Consider the following 25,798-nt stretch of genomic DNA (forward strand, 5'->3'; position numbering starts at 1 on the left):
CTCCGCCCCTTGCCATGTTATCCCCGTCGCTGTGACCCCCGTGTTCTCTCAGCACTCAGAGGGCGGGCGGCAGGGTCTTGACGTCAATTCCACTCCCCCATGCCACAACCGCTCAATTAAAGTTTATTGGAGGGGGCATGTCTTGCATTGAGGGGGCATGGTGTGACATCATGAGGGGGGGGGGTGTGACAGTGACATCACGACCTTGCCGCCAGCACCCAGGGTCGTGACTGGAACCCCCAGCCGCTGGGACCCCCCGCGATCTCTGCTGCGGCACCCCAGTCATCCGGTGCACTGAGCGTACTTCACTCCGTGCCTGATGACTAGCGATGTGGCACCGTAGGCCTGTGACTTCAAGGCCACGCCACCTCGTGATGTTACGGCCACGCCCCCTCAATGCAAGTCTCTGGGAGGGGGCGTCACACCCCCTCCCATAGACTTGCATTGAGAGGGCATAGCGTGACGTCACAAGGGGGTGTGGCGGTGACATCACGAGCTGCCGACACCACAGCCGGTTCTAAACGAGGCCGCCACACCTCTTCCCATAGACTTGCATAAAGGGGTCGTAGCCGTGACGTCACAAGCCTCCAGCACCGCAGCCGGAGTTGTAAACCAACTCCGGGTGCTCCAGGGAGATCACGGGGGTTCCCAGCAGCGGGACCCCCATGATCAGACATCTTTTCCCCTATCCTTTGGATAGGGGATAACATGTCTAGGGACAGAGTACCCCTTAAGGAAGGAAGCTCTAGTGCGAGATTCCCAATGGGAGATTTCTTCCACCTTGTTAATCCATTGCTGGATTTACGGAAGTTGTTGAGATAACCAATGTTTGGGGAGCAGGAGTCTGGTTGCCGCGAGGAGGAGGAGGTGGAAAAGAGGAGGAATTCGGAAGAGTTGAGTGGAGGTGTTGACCGAGAGAAGAGCAACATTGGGAGAGAAGGCTATGGACACTTTTGCACAGATTTTTTTTATAGTGTTTACTCGATTCCTGAATGAAAACTAAGGAACTTTCTAAATAGTCTACGTAATAAAAATTCCCTACAGTTTTGTTGCTGCTGAGTCTTAGTAAGTCTCTCTCCTTGCTGCATTACGCTCGTGTCTGTATTATGGCCATGTGGTGACTGGGTGATGCTGGTTATAGTGTAGAGTATATTGGTGTTAACCCTTAATTGCCGTGACGCCAGGCTGAGGTTTCCTCAATGTAATAATCCTACCACCAACCGTCCCACAAATGGCAGGGAGAAATAACGGAATGTCCACAGCAGATTTTATGAAGTAAACTTGAAGTAACTTGACTGTATATTTTATGCAACGACATGGAACATAACAGTCTTTTGACAGAGAGAACCGTGGTACAGGTTCCTCACAGGTTTGCTGGGACTCCGGGATCAATGAGCTTTGGTGCTAGCCACTGTGCTACTATTTTTAGGAGATTTGAGTTTCTAGTAGTCACACAGGATTCAGTAGTTTGAGCTTTGGGTAACTTAGTGGCTGAAGATTCTTAGGCTTTGGGCCTAGCTTGAATTGATGATACTGATGAGATGAAAGTTTGTGCTTGCTTGATAAACTAAGAGAGTTGCTTGCTTTGTAGCCAGGAAATAAGAGAGTGAATTTAGTGGCTGCAGCCCTTTATATATTAAGGAGCTGGAAAAAAGCTCATTGGTTGGCAAACCTGTAAGTCCTGACCCGGTGAACTCTGGGTACATCACATGACCTCCAAAGGTCCTTAAACCATAGTACAATTCAATAAAAGGCACGTGACCTCTAAGGTCCTATACAGAGGTATTCCTATATAACATATTAAATATATATATATAAATACATTAAGTACCATTTATATGAGGCGACTAGGGGTTAGTCCTACAGGTGAGCCCTATTGGCATGGAGGGACTCTGGTGGAGGGGACTTTAGACAAAGGTACAGGACCAGGTCCTGTACCGGGACACCACAGCCACAAGTCACAGCCTGACTGTGGGTCTGATGACCGTAACTGCAGTATGGCCAGACTACTTTTTTGCTTTATGACTTTACATATATTATATGAGCAATAATAATTTTTCTTATATCTGTATTATTTCTATTACAGAGATGCTGCAACTGCTGCCTGCTGGGTAAAGAAGCCCAGGCCCGGGGGGAATCCTGCGAGCAGGGCTTGTTCCTGGGCTACCAGTGCAGCCTGGTGTTCAGGGCCTGCTGCGTGAAAGGACAGGAGGGCAACGAAACCCCTAACCAAGATGAAGGTGCGATAGTCTGCATAGCGTGCGGAAAAGCTTTAGCTGCCCTGGGACAACAGATATAACAAAAATGTTATTTTTATTCCCAAAGCCAACAACTCTTTGATCCCCACTGATAATGAAGACCCGTCCCTGAATGACAGATGCAGAGGTGAGCAGTGTGTCGGGAATCCCATTACTGTCCCTTTATGTTTAATTAGATCTTACCTTAAACTCCATTCACATCCAAAGCTGCATCTATAACTCCATTGCTTCTCTGTTAAAGGACAAGTATCATGTAAAAGAACTTATCCCCTATCCTTCATCCGATATCATAGGGGATAAGTTTTAGATCGCGAGGGGTCCGAGCGCTGGGGCCCCCACGATCTCCTCTTTAGAGCCCCCGCTCTCCTCTACACCGTCGCATCACGAAAAATTGCTCTAATATTGCAATAGTAATTAGCGTGAACACAGCCTCGAAGGGGTTCACACTGGAAAACAGGGGGGGGGCGGAGATTACGCAAATACCGGCTGCCGGCAGAACATGCCAGCGCTAGAACCACTTGGAAATGTGTCGTCTCCATAGACGGCAATACATTTCCAATCCCATTCCATTGACATGTCAAATCTTTCAGCGAAGGCTGGAATCGGAACTTCTGTGACGGAAACGTCTGCCGCGGAAATTCCTTTGTGTGCATAGCGAATCAGCATCCTATTAAAAAAAATGGGACTCTGCTGCAACAGAATTTAAGTGCAGAATTTTTATGCCAGATTCCGTTAGGAAATTGAGCCGCATGAATAGAGCCTAAATTTTCCCTTATCCTATAGATCCCGTGGATCGAGGATCACCCTTTGTAAGTAAAGTCTAAGACATCGGACCATTTAGTCGCCAAGTAAGCCTAAAGTCGCACACATGCGCAATAGTCAACGATAGATAAAGTCCCGATTGAATCCAAAAGTCTGCGACTTTTGGATTCAATCGGGACTTTATCTATCGTTGACTATTGCGCACGTCTGCGACTTTAGGTCTTATTGGCGACTAAATGGTCCGTATGTCTGAGACTTTACTTACAAGAGGTTATCAACTTTGTCCACTAAACATGCTCTCCGGCGCACACAGTTGGCGCACACAAATTGGTGCACGCGCTTTAGTAAATGTCCCCCTACGTCTCGCACAATGCAGCAGGCATCATAGGATGAACATGTTTTTTCCTATTTGCAGGCGGAGGACCGTGCACCCAGCAGTGCAGAGACACCGGAAGCAGCGTGGTCTGTTCCTGTTATGCCGGATACCAGCTCCAACCTGACGGAGTCACCTGTGAAGGTATAGACGATATTATAGAGCACTATAATGAATGGGGATGTAGTAAAACTCCCATCATCCAGCACCCGGTGGTCGATTATGTTAAAGGAGTTATCCAGGAAAAAACTTTTTTTCATATATCAACTGGCTCCAGAAAGTTAAACAGATTGGTAAATTACTTCTATTAAAAATATTAATCCTTTCACTACTTATGAGCTTCTGAAGTTAAGGTTGTTCTTTTCTGTAAAAGTGCTCTCTGATGACACGTGTCTCGGGAACCGCCCAGTTTAGAAGAGGTTTGCTATGGGGATTTGCTTCTAAACTGGGCGGTTCCCGAGACACGTGTCATCAGAGAGCACTTAGATAGAAAAGAACAACCTTAACTTCAGAAGCTCATAAGTACTGAAAGGATTAAGATTTTGTAATTGAAGTAATTTACAAATCTGCTTAACTTTCTGGAGCCAGTTGATATATATAAAAAAAAAGTTATTCCTGGATACCTGTCATAGCACAGAAAAAAAAATAATGTGTCTAGCTTCTGTATTTGGCTCACAAATCCATCTGTTCTGCTGCCCACTCATTCTGACATCCACTGCTCAAGAAGGGGCGAGTTCCAGGCACGAACTGAGCCCGCCCTCACTCACCATGCACTCACTTCCTTCCTGATTCTGCTATGCTGTGTCTTCAATCACGGAAGGCAGCTCTCTAACCCCCTCCTCTCTGTTTTCATGCTGCGGTCTGATAGGACAGGAGAGAGCACAGAGGAGTGCTAGTCCCGCCCTCAATTCCTGAACTTTGTCCCTGCCTGTGCTTCAGCTGGGACAAAGATGATGCTGCATCAGGATTATGTTCTGGATGGTATGGAGCCTTCTTGTGGTCTTTTTTATAAGCCATAATTTCTGTAAAAAAGGAGACTTCTTCTTATGAAGTATATTAGAAAGGTTAAAGGGGTACTCCGGTGAAAACCTTTTTTCTTTTAAATCAACTGGTGCCAGTAAGTTAAACGTATTTGTAAATTACTTCTATTAAAAAATCTTAATCCTTCCAGTACTTATTAGCTGCTGAATACTACAGAGGAAATTCCTTTCTTTTTGGAACACTGATGACATCATGAGCACAGTGCTCTCTGCTGACATCTCTGTCCAAGGACAACAATAAATAAATAAAGACTTATTATTATTATTATTATAACGTCAGCAGAGAGCACTGTGCTCGTGATGTCATCAGAGAGCATTCCAAAAAGAAAAGAATTTCCTCTGTTGTATTCAGAAGCTAATAAGTACAGGAAGGATTAAGATTTTTTAATAGAAGTAATTTACAAATCTGCTTAACTTTCCGGAGCCAGTTGATTTAAAAGAAAAAAGGTTTTCACCAGAGTACCCCTTTAATGTTTGGCCAAGATTTACAACATATATTTCAGTCCATTAAAGGGGTACTCCAGTAGAAAAAAAATTATTTTTAAATCTACTGGTGCCAGAAAGTTAAACAGTTTTCTAAATTACTTCTATTTAAAAATCTTAATCAGCTGCTGTATGCTCCACAGGAAGTTCTTTTCTTTTTGAATTTCTTTTCTGTCTGACCACAGTGCTCTCTGCTGACACCTCTGTCCATGTCAGGAACTGTCCAGAGCAGGAGAGGTTTGCTATGGGGATTTGTTCCTACTCTGGACAGTTCTTGAGATGGACAGAGGTGTCAGCAGAGAGCACTGTGGTCAGACAGAAAGGAAATTCAAAAAGAAAAGATCTTCCTGTGGAGCATACAGGAGCTGATAAGTCCTGGAAGGATTAAGATTTTTAAATAGAAGTCATTTACAAATCTGTTTAACTTTCTGGCACCAGTTGATTTAAAAAGGGAGTACCCCTTTAAATTATTACGTACTGGATTATTATTATTTAAAATTGTTTTTATTACTTTTCCAGACCAATAGAATTGCTTTGAAATGTCCGATAGCCTGGAAAATGGGCCAGCGCCATGTGGTGTCACTTGTAATCTCATTTACCGCTGTTATATGAACCCTTCCCGGCAGAATGGGCCGATTCCAATTGGCAGCTCCGGCTGTTAACCTGGGGTCAGAGACGGGGGGTGCGGGGTACGGAAGACTTGCTGGATCGAGTCCAGGGATCTTCTGATTCATTTCCCGGAGGCTTTATTGAAATATATTTTTTTACATCTGTTTTTCTATTCTCTTGCCTGTGTGGTCCTAGCAGATTAACCTCTTCATTACTTGCGGACCAATAGAAATAATGCCAGGCTGGTGGGCGTAAAGCAGGGTGCATAGACATCATAACGCAGACGGTGGCTGTTCTTCATAAGTAGGTTCAGATCCATGGTAGTATCTAAAGCAGTGTTTTTCAAGCAGTGTGTCTCCAGCTGTTGCAAAACTACAACTCCCAGCATGCCCGGACAGCCGAAGGCTGTCCGGGCATGCTGGGAGTTGTAGTTTTGCAACAGCTGGAGGCACATTGTTTGGAAAACACTGATCTAAAGCCAGTATATTACTGGTACACTATCATTGGTATCCCTTTATTTGGGGCAGCCTACAACTTTAAAGGGGTACTCCGGTGGAAAACTTTTTTTTTTTACCAACTGGTGCCAGAAAGTAAAACAGATTTGTAAATTACTTCTATTAAAAAATCTTAATCCTTCCAGTACTGATTAGCTGCAGAATACTACAGAGGAAATTATTTTCTTTTTTTGGAACACAGAGCTCTCTGCTGACATCACGAGCGCAGTGCTCTCTGCTGACATCATGACCACAGTGCTCTCTGCTGACATCTCTGTCCATTTTAGGAACTGTCCAGAGCAGCATATGTTTTCTATGGAGATTTTCTCCTACTCTGGACAGTTCTTAAAATGGACAGAGGTGTCAGCAGAGAGCACTGTGGTCATGATGTCAGCAGAGAGCTCTGTGTTCCAAATAGAAAATAATTTTCTCTGTAGTATTCAGCAGCTAATAAGGACTGGAAGGATTAAGATTTTTTAATAGAAGTAATTTACAAATCTGTTGAACTTTCTGGCACCAGTTGATTGAAAAAAAAAAAAAAAAAGTTTTCCACCGGAGAACCCCTTTAAGGGGTTAATCATAAGTTAGGTGGGATCCAACCTCTATGAACCCCCATGATCGCAGAGACCAATTCAAATTTATTTTTTGGTGGGGGGGAAAGTATGGTATTTTGTTATAGAAATGATTGAGATGTTGGATTTAGCAACTTTTTTTAATCCAAATAACAGCGCCAAATCTTCAGGTTGTGTGTGGTATTATAGCTTGGCTCTATTTACTTCAATAGAACTGGGCTGCAATACCTCACGTGCCCTGCGGACAAGAGTGGCAATGTTTTTGGAAAAAAAAAAAATAATTTATGGAAGTATTATTTGTGGAATATATGGCAGCATATACGTTGGGACTATATCGCAGTGTAATTTGTGAATTAACCCAGAAAATCTCTTAAAGGGGTACTCCAGTGAAAACCTTTTTTTTTATTTTTTTTTTTTTTTATCAACTGGTGCCGGAAAGTTGAACAGATTTGTAAATGACTTCTATTAAAAAATCTTAATCCTTCTCGTACTTATTAGCTCCTGAATACTACAGTGGAAATTATTTTCCGTTTGAAACACAGAGCTCTCTGCTGACATCACGAGCACAATGCTCTCTGCTGACATCTCTGTCCATTTTAGGAACGGTCCAGAGTAAACGGAAATCCCCATAGTAAACATATGCTGTTCTGGACAGTTCCTAAAATGGACAGAGATGTCAGCAGAGAGCACTGTGGTCGTGATGTCAGCAGACAGCTCTGTGTTTCAAAAAGAAAAGAATTTCCGCTGTAGTATTCAGCAGCTAATAAGTACAGGAAGGATCAAGATTTTTTAATAGAAGTAATTTACAAATCTGTTTAACTTTCTGGCACCAGTTGATTTAAAAAAAAAAATGTTTTTCATCAGAATACCCCTTTAAGGAATCCAGCCCATGAGCGCCCTAAAAACAAGGGGCCCTGTGCAATCTGCTTTGGGTTCTTTACTGTAAAAGAAGTTGCATTCTAATGCCAGAGACTTGTTAAAGGGGTACTCCGGAGGAAAATAAATGTTTTCAAAATACCAAAAGGTTATACAGATTTGTAAATTACTTCTGTTAAAAATATTAATCCTTCCAGTACTTATCAGCTGCTCTATGCTCCAGAGGAACTTGTGTAGTTCTTTCCAGTCTGACCACGGTGCTTTCTGCTGCCACCTCTGTCCATGTCAGGAACTGTCCAGAAATATAAAAGAGAGCACTCCATAGCGTAAAACCGACTGGGTAGGTATTGGTAGAAGGATTCTTTTTAAAGCCTCTTACCCCAGGTGGTTGTGTGAGCTCACACACAACAATGGACAGCGTGTAAGGATTGTTAGAGCCTGGTCTGCAGCCTCCCAACCAAGTAGATAGCGACAAATGGACTTCAAAGGTGCGATGGGTCTTTTGCGGCGCTGACTCGGAACAGGCACATCAGGTGAGTATAAAAGGTTCATTAAAATGCAACGCGTTTCACCGCACATGCATGGCTTCATCAGGCATGATGATGCCTGATGAAGCCGCGCATGTGCGGTGAGACTTGTATGGTGGTTTTCACGCCACAAGGGCCCCTCCCCCACTGAGATTTATTCTGTACTGCTGCAATTTTTTATGTACTTTTTATTTGCACAGATATAAATGAATGTATCGCCGGAACGCACAACTGTAAGGTGGGACAGATCTGTATCAATCAGCTCGGGTCCTTCCGCTGTCAAAGAGAGATCAACTGCGGCACCGGCTACGAACTCACCGAGGACAACAGCTGTAAAGGTATTGGGGGGGGTATATATATATATATATATATATATATATATATATATATAATTTTTTGTTTATTCAATTTTTAATAACATTACTATTTAATTTTATATATATATATATATATATATATTATTTTAAATTTTTTATTTATTTTTTGCTTTTATTGATTAATTATTTATTTATTATTATACAACAGCCAAAGGCCGATGCTGTAGCATCTAATAACAATATTATATGCAAACCTTTAGGATACTGTCCCCTGCTGGCGAGTCTTTCTGTTTAATTATTTTTTTGTGTGTGTGATTTTTATTGTAACAAACATTTTTTATTACTCTATTTACACTTTTTGAGTCCTTGGTTAGATTGCTTATGCTGGTCAAGGCTATACTATGCCAGTGTTTCCTAACCAGGGCGCCTCCAGCTGTTGCATGCTGAGAGTTGTAGTTTTGCAACAGCTGGAGGCACCCTGGTTTGAAAACACTGTGAGGCAGCATCTGATAACAATATCTTCTGCACATTAAAGCCTTTAGGATACTGCCCCCTGCTGACAAGAGTCTTTCTGATTTATTCCTTTTTTATGTGTGATTAGCTAATTGTACAAATATTTTTTTATTACTTTATTTATACTTTTTAAGTCCTTTGTAAAGCCTTTAGGATACTGCCACCTGCTGGCAAGAGCCTTTCTGTATTTTTTTATTTTATTTATTTTTTTGTGTGATAATGATCACCGTTCTGCTGCCCCCTGGTGGTTGTAAACCAGAACTGATGACCCAATAGTTTGTGTTTATTTTGGGATTTGCAGATATCGATGAGTGCGCAACAGGAACTCACAACTGTCTGCCGAACTTCAACTGCCAGAACACGCCCGGATCGTTCCGCTGTCGCCCCAAAGTGCAGTGCAGCACTGGTTTCATTCAGGATGCACTGGGCAACTGTATTGGTAAGACAAGACAGTGAGATTTTTTTTTGCTTGTAAACTTTACTTACCTCCTTTTGCAAATAAAGCTTATTAAATACAGCTTTGAATAGTGCAGGAGTCGAAAGAACCTAGATTTTGTCACTGTCCCTTGAAATGGTGCATCGTTAGCTAATTGTTACAAATCCTTTGGATGGGTAGAGGCACTATCCTCCTCTAAGACAGACTAGGGTACTCCGGGTGACACTTATGTGGTATGCACTAGTGATGATGATGATGATGATGAGGGTTATGCTGGGTGTAGCAGTCCCTGAGGTTTGTGTCATCAAATCATTCACCCAATTTTTTTGTTGCCGTATTCAAATCCCAGGAATGAGACGTCAGACAACTTGTAAACTTTACTTACCTCCTTTTGCAAATACAGTTTCTTGAATACAGCTTCGAATAGTGCAGCTCAGCCATCAGAAGAATCTAGATTTTGTCACTGTTCCTTGAAATGTTCACGCAAATTAAAATTCCAGGAATGAGACTTCTAACTCTAGAATTCCATAAAAATAAACTTATAAACCTGACTTAACTCCTTTTGCAAAGACAGTTTCTTGAATACAACATTGAATAAAGCAGCTTAGGAGTCGGAAGAATCTAGATTTTGTCACTGTCCCTTGATATGATGCATCGGTAGCAGATTAACTAATTGTTACAAATCTTGAAGTAGTAGTTCTCAGGTCCAAATGACTGAAACTACTCAATGAAGATTCTCACGGATTGAGTAACAGCAATCTAAGGTGCAGTATATATGCAATATATTGCCCCTAGGTGACATAACGTCTGGGGTTACAGTGGGGGGGGAGGGGGGGCACTTATCCTTAGGATTTGTATACAGCTCACCCACCAGCTGGTCCTTTGCCTGAATCCCATGTTTGATTCCAATTTCAGAAGATTGAGTTACTGGTTGGGTCAGGTTTCTCTGTGACTTTAACTTTGTGTCTTTACCTGTGCATTACTTTTTGCACTTAGTTTAGACAGACTTTCTTACCTGTACTTCATCTTTTAAATGGGTACTACCGTGAAAAACTTTTTTTTTTTTTTTTAATCAACTGGTGTCAGAAAGTTAAACAGATTTGTAAATTACTTCTATTAAAAAATCTTAATCCTTCCAGTACTTATTAGCTGCTGAATACTACAGAGGAAATTCTTTTCTTTTCGGAACACAGAGCTCTCTTCTGACATCATTACCACAGTGCTCTCTGCTGACATCTCTGTCCATTTTAGGAACTGTCCAGAGCAGCATATGTTTGCTATGGGGATTTACTCCTACTCTGGACAGTTCTCAAAATGGACAAAGATGTCAGCAGAGAGCTGTCACGCCCCCTCCCATAGACTTGCATTGAGGGAGCAGGACCTGACATGATGAGGGGCAGGGCTATGACATCACAAGCTCCCGGCACCGGTCCAGCGTTCGGAACAGTAGGGGATAAGACGTCTGATTGCTGGGGGTCCCGCCGGTGGGAACCCCAATGATCTCCGGACCAGTAGCGGTGGTAGCGGCTCCAAGCTTCAGTGTTCGTGATGTCACGCCACGCCCCCTCGATTCATGTATATGTATATACATAGCCGTCACGCCTCCTCCCATAGACATGAATGGAGGAGTCGTGGAGGCTGTAGTCTCCAGTCATCTGGCACGTAGCATAATTCACTTCATGCACGGATGACCGGGGTGCCTCATCAGGGATCGCGGGGGTCCCCAGTGGTGGTACCCTCCCCATCAGGCATCTTATCCCCTATTCTTCGGATAGGGGATAAAATGTATTTTGGCGGAGAACCCCCATTAGGCTAGCATCCTTTTTTTAATGAGCATAGGCTGAGCATCCTACTTAGCTTGTTTAGGTACAATATGTAGGACTCCACTTTACTGACTCTTTTGGTGGCAATCTGTGACATGACACATCCAGGGAAGTGCTCCCTGACTTGGTAGACAGGCTGGCACTGGTCTGACCATAGGTCTGAAATAGATCAGCGAAATACAGGAAGGCCCTTGTTCAGCTGTATCCTTTCTGAAAAAAATCTCTTCTTGGAGGCTAAAACAACTAGACAAATGTAACCTTGCCACGGGACTGGAACTAGATACTAAATGAAGGCACCTATATGGCTGTTATGGATTGAGGCCTATGTACTACTGGAGCCAGCTAAGGCATGTGTGACTGGCAAAGGTCAGGTTTTAAACTCCATAACACATATTTAGGTCCACCGATTTCCCCAGGAAAGAAAGGTTGGACTTGGAGATTTCTCCGGCATCAGCTGGCCAGGAGACAACTAGGAGGCACAGGAGAAACATTAACCCTCTGAACTCTGGTTAGTTCAGTGTATGCTTTTAGTTCAATACAGAAAATACATTTGCAATGCAGATATTCACACCTAAACATTGTTCATCCAGCAAACCTTTATTATCTTAGCCACCCGACAATTATAATGGGTAGCAGCTGGAGCTACTGTGCTGGGGCACCACACTTAAAGGGGTACTCTGCTGAAAACATCTTATCCCCAATCCAAAGGATATTTTTAGGACTATTATGATGCCCCCTGCTGGTGACACTATGTAGCATCATACCAGCTACTTGGCTCGGGCCTGATTGCTCCCTCCCCATTCGCAGGACTGGGTAGGGGTCCAGGATCTCAGTTTTTTACAGTCAATGTTTTATGCCCTTTAACACTTTGAGTTGATATTTATTTTAAGTTTTTAATGTCTTTCTTTCTATCCAGACATCAATGAATGTCTTAGCGTCAATGCGCCATGTCCTCAGGGTCAGACCTGCATCAACACCGAAGGTTCCTACACTTGTCAGCGACACGTGGTCAACTGTGGACGGGGATATCACCTGAGCGCTGACGGAACAAAATGCGAAGGTCGGTGGCTTTTTAACTTAGTGGCAGTACCCATATTGCAGATCATATATAATTTTTGCATAAAAGTTAATATATTGGATATATATATATATATGCTACAAAATCTTTTTCAACTCTCTAATGTACTTTCTTTTATAATTCTTTATGGTTTTCTCCATCTCTGCTTGATGTTAGCAAATAATACAGCAACGTTTGCACTGTAAATATTGTTTTTTTATCTTACAGACTGGATACAATTGTATAAACCTTAGCAGTAAAAAGCATTAGGCCTGTATAGGTTTTCCCATATTCACTGAAAACAAGCTGAGAAGGAATTGAACACACAAAGTATAATAGAAAGTTGCAAAACATTTAATTATGCAACAAATAAACTTTATCTATATAAACCTACCTCCCCCTCCACCCCCAACCCACCATCCATAGTCAGTTATCTTCCATCTTCCATCTTCTGGATAATCGCTTTGTCTTTTTTTGGCAATATATATAAAAAAAATATCATGGAATGTTCTGTTTTTAGATATCAATGAGTGTTCCAGCATTCAGAACCCCTGTGGTGAGGGGCACACTTGTCTGAATGTGCCCGGTACCTATCGATGTGATTGCCGATCTGGATACCACTTTGATGCCCTCAGCAGAACATGTGCTGGTGAGTATTGCAGTTTTATAGTATTATAGTCTTATATAGTCCATGTGGACTGTAAAAGATATTGGATTGGGATAAAGCCGAGTCTATATGCCTCTGCCTGTGTAAGAGGCTCATGCTGTGAGGAGGAGGATTCAGCTGCAGTCTATATGTATCAGTCAGTGTAAGAGACCCATGCAATGAGAGGGTAGAGGGAGGAGGGGGATGCAGCTGCAGTCTGTATGTCTCAGTCTGTGTAAGAGACTCATGCAATGAGAGGGTAGAGGGAGGAGGATGCAGCTGCAGTCTATATGTATCTGTATGTGTAAGAGACTCATACCATGAGAGGGTAGAGGGAGGAGGAGGAGGATGCAGCTGCAGTCTATATGTATCTGTATGTGTAAGAGACCCATCCGATGAGAGGGTAGAGGGAGGAGGAGGATGCAGCTGCAGTCTGTATGTCTCAGTCTGTGTAAGAGACTCATGCAATGAGAGGGTAGAGGGAGGAGGATGCAGCTGCAGTCTATATGTATCTGTATGTGTAAGAGACTCATCCGATGAGAGGGTAGAGGGAGGAGGAGGATGCAGCTGCAGTCTATATGTATCAGTCTGAGACCCATGCCTTGAGAGGGTAGAGGGAGGAGGATGCAGCTGCAGTCTATATGTATCTGTATGTGTAAGAGACCCATCCGATGAGAGGGTAGAGGGAGGAGGAGGATGCAGCTGCAGTCTATATGTATCAGTCTGAGACCCATGCCTTGAGAGGGTAGAGGGAGGAGGATGCAGCTGCAGTCTATATGTATCCGTCTGTGTAACGGACTCATGCCATGAGAGGTTAGAGGGAGGAGGATGCAGCTGCAGTCTATATGTATCTGTATGTGTAAGAGACCCATACCATGAGAGGGTAGAGGGAGGAGGAGGATGCAGCTGCAGTCTATATGTATCAGTCTGAGACCCATGCCTTGAGAGGGTAGAGGGAGGAGGATGCAGCTGCAGTCTATATGTATCCGTCTGTGTAAGAGACTCATGCCATGAGAGGGTAGAGGGAGGAGGAGGATGCAGCTGCAGTCTATATGTATCAGTCTGAGACCCATGCCTGGAGAGGGTAGAGGGAGGAGGATGCAGCTGCAGTCTATATGTATCCGTCTGTGTAAGAGACTCATGCCATGAGAGGGTAGAGGGAGGAGGAGGATGCAGCTGCAGTCTATATGTATCAGTCTGAGACCCATGCCTTGAGAGGGTAAAGGGAGGAGGGGGATGCAGCTGCAGTCTATATGCTACAGCCTGTGTAAGAGACTCATGTGAGAGGGGAAAGGGAGGAGGAGGATGCAGCTGCAGTCTATATGCCTGAGCTTTTGTAAGAGACTCATGCTGTGAGAGGGAGGCAGGGACTCCGCTACAGCCTATCTACCTCTGCCTGTGTGAGAGACTCATGCTATCAGTGGGTGGTGGGAGGAGGAGAAGTCCACCATTGGTATATGGAAAAATGCATGTGCAGAAACCAACAGAGATAAGGTAGAACATAACATAACATTTTCTTTTCTCTGCCTATCCCAGATGTGAATGAGTGCAGAGGATACTCCGGTCGTATCTGCGCCCACAAGTGTGAAAACACAGCCGGCTCCTTTTATTGCAGTTGTTCCACCGGCTTCAAATTGGCTTTGGATGGCCGAAACTGCGAAGGTAAAAAGGCCACATCCTTAAAGAAACCACATACCAAAGGGAACACTAACACGATTCCAGATCATTGTAGGGATCCCATCTTTTATACCTACATTAGGACATCAAATGGCCAGGCCTCTGTATTGTGCTGATGGGCAATAGAGAGATTTTATCAATTTTTCTTTTTTTGTGGGAGAACAAGACATTTGAGAGAAGAGAATATCTCTACAATTTCAGCTGGCAGGTGGCCAATGGTGTGGAATTTAACTAAGAGGGGCGGGGTCTGTAGGCCTGGTCTCCTATACAAGACAGTGGTGAGAGGGAGATTCTCTGCGGCAGCCATTTGCTTTACAGACAAGTCTGATCTTCAGTCTGTGAGACAGGTGGCAGATGGACAATCTTCTGAGACACATATTGAAGAATTCTTTATGCTTTACTTTTTTTGTATATTTTCTACATTTATTGTTTATTTAAAGGGAGTCTACCACTAGTTTTGGAAAAGTTAAACCACTGGTATTGCTAAATAGAGGGTGTTTGTCATGTCAGGCAGGTATAGAGTGCAGCCCTGAACTTGCCCACTCCCTCTGTCCCTGCCTACTTGCGTACCCGCCCTAGGAAGTGGGCCCACCACCACGGTGCCGGTCCCTTCCCAAATAAGTGATGGACAGTCACTGGTCAAAACAATGAACTACAAAAACTAACAAAGGTCGGGAACAGCTGGAGGCACACAAAACAAACAGAAATAAACCTAAACACACACACACTGAATACGCAGTCAAAGAGCCGAGTCAAAGCCAGGAGGGAACGGAGAGCAATAACAGAGAACCAAAGGGTAGTCAAAGGCCAAGCCAAAAAGTCACAGAACCAGATAGACAATACATATGCAGAGGTAGCTAGTTTCAGTCACAAGAACTTTCACAGGCTAGGCATAACTGAGAAAGACTTCTTTATATATTCCTGTGCTGCTAGCCAGTCATCACAGTGTTATTGTGTAATGAATGCTACCTTTAGTATCTTCATATGCTGCATTGTTGTCAACTTATGATATCGTATACAGATAACCTTTTTGATGCACTGGGGTGTGACTCTACCTTTACAGGCACCGATATGCCCCTTCCATGTTCCCCTACAGCCATGACTGTCCTATAAAAATTTCAAGAAGGGAGGGGTCTGGGCAGACATATTGGTAATGTGTACCACCTCTTCTTCAGCTCAACAGCTACTAAGAGATGGTGGCGGAGCGCTGCTTGGAGCACTATGTCCTTTCTAGAGGCATTGGGATTCTAAATTATTCTGCAACCCCCCCCCCCCCCTACCCCCCCCCCCCCCGGGCAGTCACACCGCTCACAGCTCCATACATTCATCTATATTGTCCATCATTGGGATTACAGAAATATCTTCTCTGTTTATTGCTCAGATGTGGATGAATGTAACAGCAATCCGTGCAGCCAGGAGTGTGCCAACGTCTATGGCTCATACCAGTGTTACTGCCGCCGAGGATACCAGCTAAGTGATGTGGATGGAATCACATGCGAAGGTAAAATTCTATCTATCTCATATCTATCTATCTCATATCTATCTATCTCATATCTATCTCATATCTATCTATCTATCTATCTATCTATCTATCTGTCTATCTCATATCTATCTATCTATCTCATATCTATCTATCTGTCTATCTCATATCTATCTATCTCATATCTATCTATCTCATACCTATCTCATATCTATCTATCTATCTATCTATCTATATCATATCTATCTATCTATCTCATATCTATCTATCTATCTATCTCATATCTATCTATCTGTCTATCTCATATCTATCTATCTCATATCTATCTATCTCATATCTATCTCATATCTATCTATCTCATATCTATCTATCTCATATCTATCTATCTATCTATCTATCTCATATCTATCTATCTATCTCATATCTATCTATCTATCTATCTCATATCTATCTATCTTATATCTATCTACCCTGACACATATACTGTATTAGTCCTGTATAAATATATAATTTCCTTTCTATCTATAGATATTGATGAATGCGCTCTACCAACTGGTGGACACATATGTTCTTACCGTTGCAACAATGTTCCCGGCAGCTTCCGCTGCACCTGCCCCCTCTCCGGATATACATTGGCCCCTAATGGCCGAAACTGTCAGGGTATGTACGGAAATGAGAAACGCCTTTCACCCCTACGTATAATATTGTTCTGGGAGACCTTATATGGAATAAAATCCCTTTTACAGATGTGGATGAGTGTGTGACAGGGACACATAACTGCAGTGGTACCGAGACCTGCTTCAACATCCAAGGAGGGTACAAGTGTTTGGCCTTCGAATGTCCCCAGAACTACCGCAAAGCTATTGAGACGTAAGTAAAGTCCATTGTAGTCACAGGATTTAATCTGATCTGTATGATTCTAATATTCACATTTTATTGAGGGTTTATGACAGTTCAATGATTGTTTGGGCGCTTAGTGATTTAAAGAGGTAGCATAAGACCATAATAAAATGTTTGTTTGTTTTCGAGAACAGTGCCGCCCTTGTCTATGGGTTGTGTATGGTAGTGCCCCTCAACTTTATTCACTTAAATGCAGCTGAGCTGCTATGCCAAACATGGCCAGTGCACCAGAGAGGCGCTATTGCGAGACCCTTTTTTCCAATCTCTCTCGCTTTAAAGGTGTTCTCCGGTGGAAAAAAAATTTGGTGCCAGAAGGTTAAACAGATTTGTAAATTACTTCTAATTAAAAATCTTAATCCTTCCAGTACTTATCAGCTGCTGTATGCTACAGAGGAAGTTCTTTTCTTTTTGAATTTCCTTTCTGTCTGACCACAGTGCTCTCTGCTGACACCTCTGTCCATGTCAGGAACTGTCCAGAGGAGGAGCAAATCCCCATAGCAAACCTCTCCTGCTCTGGACAGTTCCTAAAATGGACAGAGGTGCCAGCAGAAAGCACTGTGGTCTGACAGAAAGGAAATTCAAAAAGAAAAGAACTTCCTGTGGAGCATACAGCAGCTGAAAAGAACTGGAAGGATTAATATCCTGTTTAAAGGGGTACTCCCCTGGAAAACATTTTTTTTTTTTTTATCAACTGGTGCCAGAAATTTAAACAGATTTGTGAATTACTTTTATTTAAAGTCTTAATCCTTCCAGTACTTATTAGCTGCTGTATACTACAGAGGAAGTTATTTTCTTTCTGAATTTCCTTTCTGTCTGACCACAGTGCTCTCTGCTGACACCTCTAACCATTTTAGAAACTGTCCAGAGCAGGAGAGGTTTGCTATGGGGTTCTTTGATCTGTTTTTACTTCTGAGCATGCTCAGAACAAAAACATATTTTTTTGGTTTATTAACTGAACAATAACGGATACAAAAGGATAATATTCATGTGCATCCGTTATTGTCCGTTTTTTTTTAAAGTCTGTTTTTATTTATGATAGGAGAAGAAAGGGACGGGTCTAGATGGCCGTGTGAATGCAGCCTAAGAATTTCCTTTCTGTCTGACCACAGTGCTCTCTGCTGACACCTCTGTCCATGTCAGGAACTGTCCAGAGCAGGAGAGCTTTGCTATGGGGATTTTCTCCTGCTCTGGACAGTTCCTAAAATGGCCAGAGGTGTCAGCAGAGAGCACTGTGATCAGACAGAATGGAAATTCAAAAAGAAATGAACTTCCTCTGTAGTATACAGAAGCTCATAAGTACTGGAAGGATTAAGATTTTTAAATAGAAGTAATTTACAAAAATGTTTAACTTTCTGGCACCAGTTGATTAAAAAAATAAAAATAAAATAAAAAATGTTTTCCAGTGGAGTACCCCTTTAACTTTCTGGCACCAGTTGATTAAAAAAAAATATATATATATACTTTCCACTGGGAAATCCTTTAAGGGGAAAAGTTTAAAAATGAAGATAGTCAATCTTAATAAAAGTCTTAAGATAAGTGGCATCAGCTTCAGGCAACCGCTTATCTTCAGATTTTTACTTATCGTAACCAGAAGCAGTGCAGAGTATTTCAGGAGCTAAGTTAAAGGGGTACTCCGGTGGAAAAACTTTTTTTTTTTTTTTTTTTTAATCAACTGGTGCCAGAAAGTTAAACATGTTTGTAAATTACTTCTATTAAAAAATCTTAATCCTTCCAGTACTTATTAGCTGTTGAATGCTACAGAGGAAATTCCTTTCTTTTTGGAACACTGATGACATCACGAGCACAGTGCTCTCTGCTGACATCTCTGTCCATTTTAGCAACCATGCATAGCAGATGTATGCTAAGAGCAACATGGTGGCTTAGTGTTGCCTTGCAGTGCTGGGGCTTTGGGTTCAAATCCCACTAAGGACAACAATAAATAAAGACTTATTATTATTGTTATAATAACGTCAGCAGAGAGCAGTGTGTTCGTGATGTCATCAGAGAGCATTCCAAAAAGAAAAGAATTTCCTCTGTAGTATTCAGCAGCTAATAAATACAGGAAGGATTTAGATTTTTTAATAGAAGTAATTTACAAATATGTTTAACTTTCTGGCACCAGTTGATTTAAAAAAGAAAAAAAAATTTGTTTTTCCACCGGAGTACCCCTTTAAATGATCTTGTGGGGGGGGGGGGGACTAGCAATGACACGTCCATATTGTTAGGGCAAAATGTCATGGGGGTGAAGGTGAACTGCAGGTGACATACTGAGAGAAAGATATACAGCAGCACAGAGTATTTCAGGAGAGCGCAGGGAGGGTCTGACAAATGGTTGCAGGTTCATTTCCGCAGCCTTTTGCGGACGCTAGACGTTGGGCGCAAATCCCCTAGATGGAGAGATGTGCGATAGACAGTCAATGATTTTTGACAGGTTACAACGTTGCGATCAGGCTGTGCTCGGTGCAGCAGCATGCATGTCACAGGCAGTATGCAAATGCCATCCGACTGTTCACATAAGATCAGTATTTTCCAGCTAGCGTTCCCCCAGCTGTTGCAAAACTACAACTTCCAGCATGCCCGGACAGCCTCCAGCTGTCCGGGCATGCTGGGAGTTGTAGTTTTACAATAGCTGGAGGCATGCTGGTTGGAAAATATTGCATTAGATTGTTGAGAGGACCTACTAATATCAAGACAGAATGAAACTAACATCTGTCTCCTATAAGTGGCTATAAGGTTGTAGAGGTCACTATAGAACTGTAGATACCTTTGTACCTACATACCTATGACTAGTGTTGAGTAGTGTTGAGCGGCATAGGCCATATTCGAATTCGCGAATATTCGCGAATATATGGACGAATATTCGTCATATATTTGCGTATATTCGCATATTCGTAATATTATCGTTTTATTTTCGCATATGCGAACATTCGCGCATGCGAAAATTAACATGCGGAAATTAACACATTCAAAATTAGCATGCGTGAGGATTCGCATATGCGAGCAATTAGCACATGCTAAATTTCGCATATGCGAATTTTCGTCCGGCAGTCTCATACAGTAGTATTAGAGCCTTCTTTACACCACACAAGCTGGAAGCAGAGAGGGGTGATCACTGTGATGTGTACTGTGAAGAAAAAAATAATTAAAAAAAAGGAATATTCGTAATTACGAATATATAGCGCTATATTCGCGAAATTCGCGAATATGCGATATTCGCGAATAATATTCGAATTGCGAATATTCGCGAGCAACACGTGTTGAGCGGCGGCATAGGCCATATTCGAATTCGTGAATTTCGCGAATATATGGACGAATATTCGTGCTATATTCGCGAATATTCGCGTTTTATTTTCGCATAAGCGGAAAATTTGTGAATGCGAAAATTAACATAAACGAAAATTAGCATATACAAAATTATCATGAATGAAAATTTGCATATGTAGATTTTCGCATATGTGAAAATTCGCAGCTGGAAGCAGAGAGGGGTGATCACTGTGATGTGTACTGTGAAAAAATAAAAAACGAATATTCGTAATTAGGAATATATAGTGCTATATTCGCAAATTCGCGAATATGCGATGTTCGCTAATAAAATTCGCATTGCGAATATTCGTGAGCAACACTACCTATGACTAGTGTTGAGCGGCATAGGCCATATTCGAATTCGCGAATATTCGCGAATATATGGACATATATTCGCAAATATTCACATATTCGTAATGTTCTCTTTATTTGCGCATACGCGAACATTCACGCATGCTAAAAATCAACATGTGCGAAAATTAGCATATACAAAATTTGCATACCTGAAAATTCGCATATACGAAAATTAGCATTTGCATATTTTCGTATATGCGAAAAGTAGTATATGTCAATATTCGCATATGCGAAAATTCGCACGCCGGTCTCACACAGTAGTATTAGAGCCTTCTTTACATCACACAAGCTGGAAGCAGAAAGGGATGATCACTGTGATGTGTACTGTGAAAAAAAACAAAAAACAAAAAATGAATATTCGTAATTACGAATATATAGTGCTATATTCGCGACACTACCTATGACTAAGACCACAACTACAAGGTAAATTTGGTCGCACAACATAAATTGCATGTAAAATTTCAGCAATGTCCCCCAACATGTTTCACCCCACACAAAGTGGCATCCTCAGGGGTAATGCTATGTTATTGTCCTTAAGGACGCCACTGTGTGTGTGGTGAAACATGTTGGGGGGGGGGATTGTACGATATCAGGCTTCCTGATGCTCTGAGAGTGCCAGAGGGCAGCAAAGAGCCAAAAAAAAGAAAAGAAATCTTACTAGACAGGTTCTTGCTGAGTTTTTAATAATAGGGTCAAAATAATAAAATTTAAATTTTAGCGTAAAATATTTATTTTTGTCTGTCTCTTGGCAGAAGTGTAAAACTTAAAGGGGTACTTTGGTGGAAATTTTTTATTTTTATTTTTTTTAAATCAACTGGTGCCAGAAAGTTAAACAGATTTGTAAATGACTTCTATAAAAAAAATCTTAATCCTTCCAGTACTTATTAGCTGCTGAATACTACAGAGGAAATTATTTTCTTTTTGGAACACAGAGCTCTCTGCTGACATCACTAGCACAGTGCTCTCTGCTGACATCTCTGTCCATTTTAGGAACTGTCCAGAGCAGCATATGTTTTCCATGGGGATTTTCTCTTACTCTGGACAGTTTTTAAAATGGACAGAGATGTCAGCAGAGAGCACTGTGGTCATGATGTCAGCAGAGAGCACTGTGGTCATGATGTCAGCAGATAGCACTGTGGTCATGATGTCAGCAGAGAGCACTGTGGTCATGATGTCAGCAGAGAGCACTGTGGTCATGATGTCAGCAGAGAGCACTGTGGTCATGATGTCAGCAGAGAGCACTCTGTTCCAAAAAGAAAATAATTTCCTCTGTAGTATTCAGCAGCTAATAAGTACTGGAAGGATTAGGATTTTTTAATAGAAGCAATTTACAAATCTGTTTAACTTTCTGGCACCAGTTGATAAAAAAAAAAAAGTTTTTCCACCGGAGTACCCCTTTAAACACCTGTTATATCCCCAACTCACTTGCGTTGCGGCACATGATATAGCACTGTGACGCAATAGTCATAAAAAAATAAAAACAAAATCCATTTGTGAGGGATTTGAGTTCACAAGTCGCACGCTACTTTTCCACCATTGACCTCGATGCATGTCGCATTCAACTGACACGTCGCATTCAACTCACAAGGTTGCGCGACAAGTCGCGCAAATATTTTGAACGGACAACTTAGATGCGATATGTTGTTGCGGAACACATGTCGCCATGTAGCTCTAACCTAAGTCCGTGGTCTCTTTGTTTTGTAAGGTTTTTACATTTTTGTGTTTTTGGGGCTGCACCTTAGTTATATATGTATACTAGGGACTTAAAATGAGTTTCCACACTATTTTTTAACTCTATTTAAAAATGAATAACATCACTTTTCTACATTGTCACCTTCCTTTGCGATGCAAGTCACATGACCGGCTAAGACTCGACCAATTACTACTAGTCCCGCGGAAAGTTTTTGAATGTCCCTCGTACATTTCTTTTAGATGCTTTACTTCCAGCCAAGCTCACGTTTTGGAATATTTTTTAAGACCCAGCTCCACTGACATGTACATATGATGAAAGTGGAACTTTGGTACGGAACATCTGCTGGGACCCCCCGGGATCTTCAGCCAACACCCTGGCTCAACCATGGCACAAAGCGGTGGCCAACACGCCCTCCATGTATCTCTATGGGAGAGGTATAGATACAGCGTTCGTGTATTTCCCTACTCTCCTATAGAGATACATGGAGGGGCGTGTTGTGCCTTGGTTACATAATAAGGGTGCATGCACACCACATTTTCACTCTACGGGTGCCGGATCCGGCTGGGGGAGGGGAAAACAGTGCGCTCCCGTACCCCAGCCGGACCAACGGTCTAATCCATTGACTTTAATGAGTCGACCGGAGTCACCGTTTAAATCCGGTCGGCTCATGTTTTACCCATATCCGGTTTTCTGACCGGACCTCAAAACGTAGTATACTACGTTTTGAGGTCCGGTCAGAAAACCGGATACGGGTCAAAAATGAGCCGACCAGAGTAAAACGGTGACTCCGGTCGGCTCATTAAGTCAATGGATTAGGGCGTGGGTCCGGCTGGGGTACGGGAGCGCACTGTTTTCCCCTCCCCCAGCCGGATCCGGCACCCGTAGAGTGAAAAAAGAGTCCACCAAATTCAACCTATAACCCTAATGAGTCCCTACTGAATTGATCCAGAGGAGGCAAAAAAAAAAAAGCGGACTAAACGATAGGGTATAAGGTGTCTGATGGCGGGGGTCCTGCAGCTGGGACCCCCGCGATCTCTGTGCAGCACCCAGTGTTCATTTAGAACGCATGGATCGGTCGGCGGGGGTTGTGACATCATGGCCACGCCCCTCACGACGTCACAACACCCCCCCTCAATGCAAGTCTATGGGACTTGCATTGAGGGGGCGTGGTGTGACATCACAAGAGGGGGTGGCCGTTCCGAACACTGGGGCAGCGGAATACACCTTTAAGGCGTACAGAATTTCCAAGCCTATGGGTGCACGCACACCACATTTTTGCTATACAGTTCCCGTATACAGTTTCAAGGTAACAACCGTACAAAACCGTCTAGAAAACCACCGTATGTCAAACGCATCATCCAGTTTAGCCTGTTTTGCGTCTTATACGGTTTTCTCAGTATTTTTTTTTTTGTACCCAAAATCGTAGTCTACCGCGTTTTTTGGTCCGGGTGAAAAACCGTATTAAATTGTATACATTTTTTTTTTAATCATGGGAGTCAATGGGAAAAGTACAGAACCATATGTGCGTACTGTTCCATCCGGTTTTCACCATACAGTTTTTGACTTTGCACAGTTTTTTTTCTTGGAATTTCAATCAAACATGCGAAACTTTATTCAAAATGGAGTGAAAAGTTAAAAAGTATAAATTTTTTTCTTAAAAAAAACGGATGCAACCAGACATCATTTTTCAAACCGTAAGGTTTTTACCGTATACGGGTTGAAATTTGTACACACGTTTTAATACAGTTTAGTCCGGTTTTGAGGAATCTGTTTTTCATCAAAAACCTGATACGGGAACTGTACTGCAAAAACGTGGTGTGCAGGCACCCTAATTCCGCTCAGAAATTCTGTATGGAAATTGTGGTATTCCACTGCACTATGGAATTACTGTCAGTGGAATACCATGCGGAATACATTTAGCCTCTACGGGGACGGCAATGTCCGCGTGGACTGATTCAGTCCACATCAGATTAAAGGGGTACTCCCTTGGAAAACTTTTTTTTTTTTTTTTTAAATCAACTAGTGCCAGAAAGTTAAACAGATTTGTAAATTACTTCTATTAAAAAATCTTAATCCTTCCATTACTTATTAGCTGCTGAATACTACAGAGTAAATTCTTTACTTTTTGGAACACAGAGCTCTCTCCTGACATCATGAGCACAGTGCTCTCTGCTGACATCTCTGTCCATTTTAAGAACTGTCCAGAGTAGGAAAAAATCCCAATAGAAAACATATGCTGCTCTGGACAGTTCCTAAAATAGACAGAGATGTCAGCAGAGAGCACTGTGCTCCTGATGTCAGCAGAGAGCTCTGTGTTCCAAAAAGAAAACCATTTCCTCTGTAGTATTGAGCAGCTAATAAGTAGTGAAAGGATTAAGATTTTTTAATAGAAGTAATTTACAAATCTGTTTAACTTTCTGGCACTAGTTGATTAAAAAAAATTTTTTTTTCCAGTGGAGGACCCCTTTAAGCTTCCCCAGGTAGCCACATCTTTGGTCCCAGTCCTCCAGGGCCACCAACATTCCAGGTTTTTAAGTTACTCCTTTGGAATAGAACAGGGAAAAAATTAAAGGGGTTATCCAGGAAAAAAATACTTTTTTTATATATATATCAACTGGCTCCAGAAAGTTAAACAGATTGGTAAATTACTTCTATTAAAAAATCATAATCCTTTCAGTACTTATGAGCTTCTGAAGTTAAGGTTGTTCTTTTCTAAGTGCTGTCTGATGACACGTGTCTCGGGAACCGCCCAGTTTAGAAGAGGTTTGCTATGGGGATTTGCTTCTAAACATGGCGGTTCCCAAGACACGTGTCATCAGAGAGCACTTAGACAGAAAAGAACAACCTTAACTTCAGAAGCTTATAAGTACTGAAAGGGTTAAGATTTTTTACAAAGTAATTTAATAAGTAATTTACAAATCTAAAAAATTTGGTGCAGCTCACAACCAAAAATCCGAGGATAGTGTGATTAAATACCGGAACCCACCGGCCAAAGAAATTTCAAAGTATACGTAATATAATCACTCTTCTAAGATTTCACCTACAAAAGGTGCATAATGATAATTCAAGAATTGCAAAATTGTAATAAAATTTTAATTTATTTAAAATGTCAATGTAAAAATATGATGAAATATATATCTTGGCACTTATATAGGAATAAACCACCACTGGGCCCTAGTGGGGATATTCACACAATATGTAATTTAGAACATTATTCACATTTCTCGAAAATACTAAATTAGCATCAATCTAATAGTCCGGCATCCAATGGTTCGGCAACTGATAGTTCAATGTGAATTCGGGTAGAAAAACAGACATGGTGCACATCTACGATCTTGTATAATAATCTGATTGTTTCACAGCATAATTTCAAAAACTAACAGGTTGTTAGTATATACGTTTTGATCAAAAAGTACAAAGCCCACTCGCCACGTCAAGGCCACCTATTTAGAGTGGGTCCCTAATGTCCCTAGCATAAAATGGCGTAGCACTGGGCGGCGACCACCACCGCCGCGACACCAGTGCCCACAGGGGGAACGACCCACTGGCAGAGCGGCCCCAATGCCACTCAAGCCAGTCCATTGATAGTTCAATATATATATTCA

General features: G+C 42.1%; 1 protein-coding gene across 2 annotated transcripts in view; it reads left to right on the forward strand.

Moving 5' to 3' along the window:
• Window positions 1–25,798, forward strand: part of FBLN1 (fibulin 1) — an 87,013-nt gene that overhangs the window by 39,285 nt on the left and 21,930 nt on the right. For both annotated transcript variants that reach the window (XM_056517500.1, XM_056517501.1), the window contains exons 4-14: window positions 2,087–2,240; window positions 2,326–2,385; window positions 3,436–3,537; window positions 8,195–8,332; window positions 9,126–9,263; window positions 12,000–12,143; window positions 12,661–12,789; window positions 14,323–14,448; window positions 15,845–15,964; window positions 16,472–16,603; window positions 16,690–16,813. In XM_056517500.1, coding sequence (XP_056373475.1) covers window positions 2,087–2,240; window positions 2,326–2,385; window positions 3,436–3,537; window positions 8,195–8,332; window positions 9,126–9,263; window positions 12,000–12,143; window positions 12,661–12,789; window positions 14,323–14,448; window positions 15,845–15,964; window positions 16,472–16,603; window positions 16,690–16,813 — 1,367 coding nt within the window. The remainder of the gene's footprint in view (window positions 1–2,086; window positions 2,241–2,325; window positions 2,386–3,435; window positions 3,538–8,194; window positions 8,333–9,125; window positions 9,264–11,999; window positions 12,144–12,660; window positions 12,790–14,322; window positions 14,449–15,844; window positions 15,965–16,471; window positions 16,604–16,689; window positions 16,814–25,798) is intronic.

The sequence above is a fragment of the Hyla sarda genome, chromosome 4 (assembly GCF_029499605.1).
Source record: "Hyla sarda isolate aHylSar1 chromosome 4, aHylSar1.hap1, whole genome shotgun sequence".
In the NCBI taxonomy this organism is placed as follows: Eukaryota; Metazoa; Chordata; class Amphibia; order Anura; family Hylidae; genus Hyla; species Hyla sarda.